Source organism: Cyprinus carpio, chromosome B21 (assembly GCF_018340385.1).
Source record: "Cyprinus carpio isolate SPL01 chromosome B21, ASM1834038v1, whole genome shotgun sequence".
NCBI classification, from domain to species: Eukaryota; Metazoa; Chordata; class Actinopteri; order Cypriniformes; family Cyprinidae; genus Cyprinus; species Cyprinus carpio.
This window is the reverse complement of record NC_056617.1, coordinates 19025272-19036938: the sequence shown is the minus strand read 5'-3', so window position 1 is coordinate 19036938 and position 11667 is coordinate 19025272. Positions and strand designations below refer to the sequence as shown.

At 35.9% G+C, this 11667-nt stretch overlaps 2 protein-coding genes across 3 annotated transcripts; one reads left to right on the top strand and one right to left on the bottom strand.

The window, feature by feature from the left end:
* The first annotated feature begins 1819 nt into the window (after window positions 1-1819).
* Window positions 1820-4766, top strand: cdkn2aipnl (CDKN2A interacting protein N-terminal like). The gene is made up of 3 exons (XM_019065684.2): window positions 1820-2074; window positions 2780-2891; window positions 4591-4766. The coding sequence occupies exons 1-3, from the start codon at window positions 1863-1865 to the stop codon at window positions 4594-4596; spliced, it is 330 nt and encodes a 109-aa protein (XP_018921229.1). The 5' UTR covers window positions 1820-1862; the 3' UTR covers window positions 4597-4766.
* Window position 4767: 1 nt separating this feature from the next.
* On the bottom strand, window positions 4768-11131 carry LOC109048012 (ubiquitin-conjugating enzyme E2 B-like). 2 transcript variants are annotated; one of them, XM_042747764.1, is made up of 6 exons: window positions 10973-11131; window positions 9801-9881; window positions 8239-8264; window positions 6159-6248; window positions 5984-6083; window positions 4768-5339 (listed from the first exon to the last, which is right to left on the bottom strand). In XM_042747764.1, exons 1-6 carry the CDS (start codon window positions 11014-11016, stop codon window positions 5330-5332), a joined length of 351 nt encoding a protein of 116 aa, XP_042603698.1. In that variant the 5' UTR covers window positions 11017-11131; the 3' UTR covers window positions 4768-5329. The 2 variants fall into 2 exon arrangements, with proteins under 2 accessions (XP_042603698.1, XP_042603697.1); XM_042747763.1 differs by having other exon boundaries at window positions 5995-6083.
* Window positions 11132-11667: the final 536 nt, after the last annotated feature.

The window sequence follows — 11667 nt, the reverse complement described above, 5'->3', positions numbered from 1 at the left end:
GGTAAAATAACAACTAATTAGTATTTGGGGTGAAAGTAATTATTCTTTTAATATGTCATAAATTGATTTTTGTTGTAAATATGCCTGACGAGATTGTTACACTGAATGACATTTTAGTGCATCTCTTCTGTAAATCAGGGAGAAATGTATGATATTTAATTTTTTGCTCAGAAAAACAAAAACAAAATACAATTACATTAAACAGAAAACCTTTTATTTATTTATTTTTAATCTTTTTTTTTTTTGGAAAAACAACAATTTAAAGCAGCATTGTTTTTATGTTTTAACCATTTTTTTCGTCTTTGACCCATATACGAAAAAAATTGAAATAATTAATATTTTTTTATGTTTTTGAAAGGTCTTTTCTGCCCACCAAAAAACAGCATATATGTGATACATATTACAATCTATTATAGAAAAACGAAATTAATTCTAGTCATCAAATCTGTATTTTCAGCATCATTACTCCAGTCTTCAGTGTCACATGATCTTCAGAAATCATTCTAATATGCTGATTTGCTGCTCATTTATATTATTAATAATTGCCATTTCTATTGACATAAGATTATTATAATTTATGATATTTATAATAGCAATTAAGCTCCCTAAGCAAGGGGTTTAAATAATATATAGTTTTATATTATTCCACACACTTGTTTCATTTCCACTCTTTCTGCATCCCTTTAAACAATAAGGACAATATATTGTCATATTAAGAATATTGATGGTTAGTACATCTCAGAGCTGCCTCTTGTTGCTTAAGCATCTGAGTGATGAAGCAGACAGAACCGCTTCCTCCGGTATAACCATATGACTCATATCAGACTATTACGGATGTTGTAAATAATCTTTCTCTTGAGGACCACAATCCTGCAGCCGAAGCACATTTGTGTTTCGAATTATAGCGCTGGCCTGACTGAGCACACGACTGTGATTCAGATTTACCCCCAAGTCATATAAAACATGCCATTACTTTGCCACAACAATCTGTTTTATTGTGAAAAGGGGGCAAAGAACGGTAAAACTCTCACACAAATGATAATTATGTGACATGTGCAACATGCAAACACATGAATGATTTTCATATTAAACAATCACATAATGAAGCAAAATGGGGCAAATTGTGTTTTTTTTTTTTTTGTGCAAATGAAAAAAAGCAAGGCTGTGAGGGATTGTTGTGCAGCAACTTTAAAAATGCATGTTTCTAAAAAAAAGAAAAAAAAATGTCCTGGCGACAAAAAAAGATGTAAAATAATACTTAAAAAGGAAAGTGCACACAAACATAAAAATCTGTCATTGTTTACTCACTCCTCCCTTTTTACAAACCTGTATGATTTTTTTTTCTTTTGTTGAACACAAAAGAAGATATTTCGAAGAATGTTTGGAAACAAAACCGCTGACGGTAGCCATTGACTTACACTGCTGGGTAAATTACTTGCAAAGTGTAATTAATTACTGATTGCAAACTACACAACAAAAAATGTATTTCCATTACAATTACACTTTTTTTGTATTACTTTTAGATTACTTTCGACCTAACTTTGATTATGTAATCCAGATTAAATATAATCAGTTTGTGAATGATGACAGCAATTTCATTTTTTGGACAGCTGTCCCTTTAAGACAGTACAACCTACTGACTCTGTCCCTCACAGCCTCGCTTTAATATTAAGGAAAGTTTAAATGTATGATGACGACACCAAATGATGATACATAAATATATAATGAAAATCGGATGCTGTTTAACTGAAGTCCCGGATTTATTTCTGAAGCGTTCGTGACGCGAGGTGACCACGTGTCCCTTTAAAGCGCGTCCGCCAGGCCCGGAAGAAGAAGAGTGACGTCACCGCCCCGGCCAAAACATGGCGACTATGGACGTGGAGGACTTCATCGGACAGAACAGGCAGCTGTCGGATTTAGTTGAGACGTTCCGCAGCTTTTCCGAAAGCGAAAAACAGTGGAAGGGCAGGAGGGAGTTTTTATTCCGAAACATCAACGATTATGAAGACCCTCACCTGGATCAGCTGCTCGCGCTGTCTATGGTGTGGGCGAACCACGTGTTCCTGGGCTGCAGGTCAGAATAAAAGCACTTTACATCAACATAAACTATTATGAAATTATGAAAACAGGGAACAATTACACTAGAGCGGAACACGAGTCAAGAAACCGGTGAAAATAACAGTAAATACGGAACGCGGTAAAAATAACAGTAAATACGGAACGCGGTAATTAATAAACTGTATGCATGCAATATTTGTTACAAAAGAGCAAGCTATTTATTATTCTGAGAACAATACAAAGCATTATTATTATTAACTGAGCGTCAAGAATAATTGAGCAGCAAATCAGCAGAGTTCTGAAGGATCACGTGACACTGAAGACTGAAAATTCAGCTTTTGAACACAGAAATTAATTACATTTTAAGAGCTATTCTCATAGAAAACAGTTATTTGGAATTATAATAATATTTAATAATTTTACTGTACAAATGTCTCAATGAAAATATTTTAAAAAATAAAAATATTGTAATTGCATTCTAAATGTTAAGCACATTTTATGCACTATGACTGTCATGTTTATTTGTTTTTTCCATTTTTAAGCAGCTGATCTCTTGACTAAAGGTTCAAAGTTCAGTTTTATTTCAAGAGCATGTTTACGCACAGGACAAAGCCGACCAAAGTGCTACAACAAACAGTAGAAATCCAGTAAAAAGCTGCGGATTCCTCTAGTTTCAAGGTTGTGTAGACTCTAAAGCTGTGCTGTGTCTCGTGGTTTGAAGGTATGATGCAGTGCTGCTGGAGAAGGTGCGAGAGATGGCCGAGGGGATCGTTGTGGAGGACGCTCCTGTTTTTAAGACCAGAGATGAAGTGATCAAGCAGCAGCAACAGAAGGTACACGCTCCTGCGATCACGCGCTGAAGCTGAAGCGTGGATTCTCTATAGAAGCCGCTTCTGCTACGGGATTAAATCAATCAAAAAAGGGCATTCGGACTTTTTAATCTCACATTTCTGAAATGTTTTCAGAGTTGCAAGTAAACGGTCTCCCAATCCTGACGTTTTCTTTCAAACTGCAACAGAAACAAGGCAGAACTGTGAGAGAAATGTAGAATTCTGAATATATATCTCGAAATTCTGACATTTTCATAAGATCAGAAGATGCTATTATCCTTTTTTACTTTATTTTGCAAATATAAATGCCTGTCTGTTCATCATACAAAGTGATTTTTTTTTTTTGCTTACAATAAATATTATGGATTATTTTAATCTCTAAATGTACTTTTTGAAGCAGTTCATTGCTGGCAAGGCGGGCTTTAATAAAGCTTTGCAGTAGAAACGTGAAAACTGTTTTCAGGTGTTTCCTTTTGCCAAAAACTTCCAACAAAGCTGGTTGAAATTCGGCAAACTTTGCCGTAAAAATAAGTGAAGGACCAATCTGTATTTTCATGGTGAAGATTTTTTTTTTACAAGCAAATGGTCCGATTCCATACCGATGGCTGATCTTTATTTTTTATTCCCTTTGTATATAAGCGAAACACACACAAAAATGAAAGAGTAGATGAACAAGATGTTGATTTGCTGTATTATGGGCTGAACTGGCCTGAAACAAGAATATCTGTAACCATTTCAAATTACCAATCAGATGAAATCAGTATCAACTAAATCTGGGTTTAGAGGTGGTGCAGAATCTGCATCTGAAGAGGCATTTAGATGCATTTACACAGACTGATTAATGCAGGACGTGAATGCATTTAACCTGCAGTTACACATGCATTAATACTGTTTTGATGTTTTAAAAAAAACAAAACGTTTTCAAAGTTTTTGCAGATTTTTATGACGGTAAATTTATGACTTGAAAAAAATCATGCATTAATACTGTTTTTGAAAAAAATCATAATGTAAATGTCTTTTATTAGCAATGATACAAAGTTTGAAAACACACAAACACAGAATCTTAGCTCTGCTTGCAACCACCAGAACATGGAAACAACTTTTACTCTGCCTTCTGATCAAACTTCCTCAGTGTTTTAATCGCTTTCCAGTGCAAATATCTATAATTTTACTACAGAAGCAAAAGTCTTGTCGTCTTTGAAATCGATCGAGAAACAAGAACAAATATCTACCATTTGGCTCAGAAGAATCCACTTAATTCAAAGAGAAAACGTTTCATACCCCGCGTTTGTTCTTGTTTTAGGCACAAACTCACTTCAGTTTCTCAGAGAACAAGACTTCATGTGTTCAGTCTGCATCTTGAGTGAATGCATGTAGATTTAAGGATGTTTAGATAGCTGTATTGGAAAACAAAACAAACAAATACGCAGAAAGATATTCTTTTTTGAAATGCATGCAACATTTTTTGTGAAAGGGTGAAATAAGAGTCAGACAGACAGCACTCTAAATGCAAGTTTTGCGCTAATCATTTACTTATTTTATAGTTGGAGGAAACATGATAAAATGGCTAGAAAGAAAGGCATTTCTATCCACAAAATCATAAGATGATAAATTGAAGCCTTGCACAGGATGCATAGAGAGAAATGTCCGACCCAATCATAATTAAACATATTGCAATTAATCTGTTCTGTGTTTTCTGCAGAGGTGACGCCTGCATGCCTCATCATTACATCTGATGAAGATCATCACCACACTTGTTTCATCCCTAGCTGTACATACGACGACCTGTTTTTGGTATTTTTAAAATACTATTTTTTTTTTTTTTTATTATGCATGTTTTAATAATGAGCTACAATAAAAACGAATGCATTCTCTTCACTCCAAGTCTGAAAAAGGTTTTATTTTTCTTTTATACAGCATATTAGAAGTATAAATGTTCACAAAAATTCAACTAAAACACCCCGTTAACGCTGTGATCCAAGCGTGTTCTCTCAAAACCCACTCGTTTATTAAACACGCGAGCATCGAGATGCATCGTCAGATACGGATACAAAAGACGATTCCCGCAGTCGCTCTTCAGGTGCATTTAAAGGCATGTCAAATACATCAATGATGGTTTACCGAAGCACTTTGAGATGCACATATTTAGGGGTTGCACTCTTTGCCGATAATTTGCATTCAACTGCATCAATCTGACAACTATGATTCAGATTTTGTTAGCAATAACTTGTCATGCAGTTAAAAGAAATAAATAAGCACACACGTTTTTGTGAAATGCACTTGCAAAGAACTGAATAATCCTATGAATGGTGTGTAGCTGCGTTATGAGTCGAGCCAGCTCTGCTCCACGATGACCGACACTCTCTTCTCGTATTCACGCTTGTTCTCCTGATAGAGCTGCGCCGCTTGACTGTTAGCTGGGCTGTTGGGATTGGGCTCGTCTAACAGAGACTAGAAACAACCACAAATCTGAATGAGTGTTCAATCTCACAACACCCTTCAAGAATAACACATGCAACTCATATCTCACCCACAACTCGATACGTGAAGTTAAACAGAATGACATAAATGGTCATAAAAATATTAAACATTATTCACTGACAGAGATCTTTTTTTTTTTAAACTAGGCATCAGATTTTCATCTTGCAATAATCTCTGAAGCTGAAACAAGTTGCAGAAAGTGTTGTTATACTGTAACATTTTTTTGTGCATCGATTAATCGTATTTAAAACTGATTAAAGCACAAAATACATTTAAAGGCAATTCGTGATACTTTACAATAAAGTCTCTTTAGTAAATGTTAGTTGATGCATTAATTCAATAAAATACAGTTTAGCTTTATTTAGTTGTTTGCTAAAGTCCATTAAATGATAGTTACTAATGTGTTATTAGGCATTAGCTGAGATTAAAAAATGCTTTAGAAGTATTTCTCACTTATTAATGAATTAATGTTAGAAGTGTTGTGTACAACCAACACAAAAATGCATTCATTTTCAGGATTTAAAACGATAGAAACAATGCAGATATACATGCACACGCGTGTATTTTAATCTGAAATATTATTGAATAATAAAGTGCACTTGACCAGAACAAACCCATCATGCACCTGGATGGAGGTCAGGATGGAGGAAACGTCGTACGTGGGACTCCAGCGGTTCTGAAGAATGTCTAAACATATGCTGCCATCTGCATACACTGACAAACACAACACCGTTCATCAGAAACACCGCAGACGCTGACCGGCCAGCATTACTCCAGACAGAAGCTCACCGTTCGGGTGAAACATTTTGGAGATGAAGCGAACCGTGGGAGGCTTGTTGGGATATTCTTCTGAAAACTCAATAACCAGCTTAAATGTTCCTGCGGAGAGAGAGAGAGAGAGAGAGAGAGAGATTATCGACACGACCTTCAGAAACCTCTTTGTGGCCCGGTCAGTAAAGAAATGACTTGGACTGCAACAACTAATCAATACAAAGTAATCAACGATTACTGATCCCTCTAATTAAATTCGATCTGTCTGTGAAATCTGAGCCTTTGTGCACAATAGAAATAATCTCGTGATTTTCTAACATGTACAGTTAAGGATATAAACTGCAAAATGTTATTATAATAAGAAGCGTTTCTATTTTTAAGCAATAGAACATGCTTTTCAAATTAATTATATTGTAATAAAAAAAAGACTTATTTGTATTTTTTTTAATACAAACTTTTATTGTATTATTTAATATTGTATTTTTATTTTTTTTTTTAATTTTTTTTGTTTTTAGTAATAATTGGTATTTTTTTTTTTTTTTTATTTTTTAATAATAGTAATAGTGTTAATGTTTTATTTTTATTTTAAGAACCGATTTTCACTATTAAATAAGCATTCCTGTTTATGGCTCCAACACCATAATCAAATTTGCAGATGACACCACGGTGGTAGGTCTGATCAAAGATGATGATGAGTCAGCCTACAGGGATGAGGTGCAGCACCTGGCTGTTGTGGTGTGCCACCAACAGTCTGGAATTAAAACACCCAGAAGACAAAGGAGATCATTGTGGACTTCAGGCGGACTAGGAGTCATGCACACACACCCATCTACATCAACGGAGCTGTAGTGGAGCGTGTGTCGAGTTTCAAGTTCCTTGGCATCCACATCTCTGATGATCTCACCTGGTCCCATAACACCTCCACCCTGGTCAAAAAGGCGCAGCAGCGCCTTTACTTCTTACGGAGCCTTAAGAAAGTTCACCTGAATCCCAGGATCCTTGTGGAATTCTACCGCTGTACCATTGAGAGCATACTCACAAACTGCATCTCAGTGTGGTACAGCAATTGCTCCGCATCTGACCGCAAAGCACTCCAGCGAGTGGTGAAAACTGCTCAACGGATCACCGGCACCCAGTTAACTTCCATTGAGAACATCTATCACAAGCACTGTTTGGACAGGGCAAGAAACATCATCAAGGATGCCTCTCACCCTAACCATGGACTTTTCACTCTCCTTCCGTCCGGCAGACGTTATAGGAGCCTACGCTCTCGCACTAGTAGACTGTCTAAGTTGTTACTGTACAAAGCACAGTAAACTATTCTATATAAAATATAATTGCACTACTGTTATTTTGCATAGAATTCATTTTAACAATACTTTTGCACACTCATCCAACTGTATTTATTACCACTGTTCTCACGTTGCTGCTGTTCGTAATGTGTATATATAATCCTACATTGCTCTGTTCATAATGTACATACAATCCTACATTGCATTCCTATTTATATTCTATGCATACTCTGCTCAATACTGTATATAGCAACCCCCACTGTACATTCTGTAAATCATAGCTTCACTTACTCTGCACTTTTATGTATATAAAACACTATATTCTTGCACTTCTGGTTAGATGCTAACTGCATTTCATTAGCTCTGTACTTGTACTCTGCATAATGACAATAAAGTTGAATCTAATCTAATTAACTATAACTTTGGCCTCAATTAGATCCTAATTTGCTGTTTATTAATAGTTACTTTAGGTATTGGGTGGCTTAAAATATGATCATGCAGGATAAGACATTAATATGTGCTTCATAAGTACTAATAAACAGCCTAGTAATATGCATGATTATAAGATGATAGAGAGAATCGGTCCTTAAAATAAAGTGTTACTGAAATAATCAACAGATCCACTAATCATCAATACAACTGTTAGCTGCAGCCGTAAAACTGACGACTCAGTAGCAGTTAATACATCAGGAGTGTTGGACCTGAGCCCTGCGAAAGCTTATAAAAGCTGCTCAAGATTCAATAACTAATGCTGAGTTCGTGGTTATTGACTAGTGTTTGTTTGGAGGAATCAAGGAGTGGCTCACCGTCTTCAAAAGGAGTTCCTACAGGCCTGCAAGAAAACACAGAAACACAAGCATGAACACGTCTGGAACAGATCCGCATCTCTTCATGCACAGCAATACAGGCGCTGGTCATATAATTAGAATATCATCAAAAAGTTGATTTATTTCACTAATTCCATTCAAAAAGTGAAACTTTTATATTATATTCATTCATTACACACAGACTGATATATTTCAAATGTTTATTTCTTTTAATTTTGATGATTATAACTGACAAACTAAGGAAAATCCCAAATTCAGTATCTCAGAAAATTAGAATTATTGTGAAAAGGTTCAATATTGAAGACACCTGGTGCCACACTCTAATCAGCTAATTAACTCAAAACACCTGCAAAGCCTTTAAATGGTCTCTCAGTCTAGTTCTGTAGACTGCACAATCATTGGGAAGACTGCTGAATTGACAGTTGTCCAAAAGACGACCATTCACACCTTGCACAAGGAGGGCAAGACACAAAAGGTCATTGCAAAAGAGGCTGGCTGTTCACAGAGCTCTGTGTCCAAGCACATTAATAGACAGGCGAAGGGAAGGAAAAGATGTGATAGAAAAAAGTGTACAAGCAATAGTGATAACCGCACCCTGGAGAGGATTGTGAAACAAAACCCATTCAAAAATGTGGGGGAGATTCACAAAGAGTGGACTGCAGCTGGAGTCAGTGCTTCAAGAACCACTACGCACAGACGTATGCAAGACATGGGTTTCAGCTGTCGCATTCCTTGTGTCAAGCCACTCTTGAACAACAGATAGCGTCAGAACTGTCTCACTTCAAAAAGGACTGGACTGCTGCTGAGTGGTCCAAAGTTATGTTCTCTGATGAAGTAAGTTTTGCATTTCCTTTGGAAATCAGGGTCCCAGAATCTGGAGGAAGAGAGGAGAGGCACACAATCCACGTTGCTTGAGGTCCAGTGTAAAGTTTCCACAGTCAGAGATGGTTTTGGGGTGCCATGTCATCTGCTGGTGTTGGTCCACTGTGTTTTTCTGAGGTCCAAGGTCAACGCAGCCCGTATACCAGGAAGTTTTAGAGCACTTCATGCTTCCTGCTGCTGACCAACTTTATGGAGATGCAGATTTCATTTTCCAACAGGACTTGGCAGCTGCACACAGTGCCAAAGCTACCAGTACCTGGTTTAAGACCATGGTATCCCTGTTCTTAATTGGCCAGCAAACTCGCCTGACCTTAACCCCATAGAAAATCTACAGCACCCAACTAAGTATTGAGTGCTATACACGCTCATACTTTTCATGTTCATACTTTTCAGTTGGCCAAGATTTCTAAAAATCCTTTCTTTGTATTGGTCTTAAGTAATATTCTAATTTTCTGAGATACTGAATTTGGGATTTTCCTTAATTGTCAGTTATAATCATCAAAATTAAAAGAAATAAACATTTGAAATATATCAGTCTGTGTGTAATGAATGAATATAATATACAAGTTTCACTTTTTGAATGGAATTAGTGAAATAAATCAACTTTTTGATGATATTCTAATTATATGACCAGCACCTGTACATCTCAGCACACATACCCAAAAATCACCGCGTTCCACAACATGATGTTGTTTTCTGAAGGAGCACCGCTCACACCAGTCGGAGGATCTTCCTGAAGTCTGCAAACAGATACGAACAAGATAATACTGAATAGGTACGAGTCAAAATCTGATTTTGTGATTTTTCACTATTGTTTAGAACAGGATCTGCATGTTCATGGGTTTAAATAAACAATTTTTGTTATTAGAGCCAATAAGAACAATGTTGTGCAACAAAAATGCACGTGTTTTTCAGGTCACTGAATGTCACTTTTTTAAAAATAGAATTAGAATAGAGTGTTCTAGAGTTAGAGGGTCAAATAAAGATGGAAGAGATGTGTTTTAGTCGATTCTTGAAAACGGTTAAGCATAAAAAAAGAGCATTGAAAATACACTTAATTCCCTAAAACGAGTATTATCTGCAAAAAACAAAAATTCTAAGTTTAGTTGGGGTGGGGGTCAACAGTGCAATTATACATGCACTAATTACAGATTAATCACAGATTATTAACAGTAATCACAGTTTAAATATGAAATCAATGTAAACATGTACGTGCACTGCATCAAATAAATAATATACATGTAATTACATAGTATATGTATAGCAATTTATAATAAACACTATGGTAAACTACTTGTTGTGGTAATTCTACAGTTGCTGTGTTAATATAACAACTATAATAATATAAACAAATGACTTTAACCAAGTTTTCTATTTAGTTTATTGTAGTACAAACTAAAGTATACTACAGTATTTATTGCAGTTCACTATTGTTAATACTACAGTATGCTGTAGCATTCATAAACGAAGTGTTATAAATACTATAATATATACAGTATTATAATACACTTTACTATAGTATAGTTCAAAAACAGTATAAAATACTATAGCATTTTTTCATGTGATGCTAATACTGGTTGGTTAGCAAGAGCTGTATCTTCAGAACTACACAACATTTAAGTGTGTCTACGATGCCCACAAATGCTGTGGACCCTGACAGAAAGTACCGTGGTACTGTACTGTGGTAAAAAACATCCAAACAAACAAACAACAACAAACTGTTGTTTAGCTCGTGCTAGCGCAGGCCTAGCGGCTAACGCTGCTAGCGGGTAGCCCGGAGTATAAACACAGCCGTCACTTCGACACAAACCTCTCTTATGAAGACACAAACCTCTTAAAGTCTCTCATGAGGCGTCGTCTCGCCGGAGTAGACATGCTTTAACAGCGGCTCACTGTCACAAACACGCAGAAGAGGACCGCGTTCACGCGCCTCGAGCCGCGCAGCCGCGCTGTGTCTCTGTTTCTACAGCAACATGAACATTTAATTCAGAACTGAACTGAACTGAACTGTGCGGTGGCTCGGACATATTAATACACTTTAATGATCGCGGTAGTGATAAAGGCATGTCTAATTATTAATATACACGGGAAAGTTTCATATTCATTAATTTAAATGAAAAGGTCAGAGTCCAAACCAAGTTTTTCTCACTTTAAAAATGATTGCAAGCTTTATTGTAACGCTTTACAAAACCGCGCGATTATAAACAGCTTATAACGTGTAAATGACATTGTTGAATAAAACTGTATTTTTCCTGTGAAGATTATTTATACATGTTTTTTGTTATTTTTTGTATTTTTCTCTGGCACTAATTTATTGTATTTTTGTTTTGGATTGTTGTTGTTGTTGTTTTTGTTTTGTCTGTTTTGCAATGGAATATTCTTATTGTATTAATACAAAATTAATAAATATAAAACAACCGCAGAGGCACATTTTCTCATTTTTTTGTTGAACTAGTAATAATTATTTTTGGAAACAATAATATGAGGATTTTTAATATAATCTGTTGGTGAGGTAATTTGCATTCC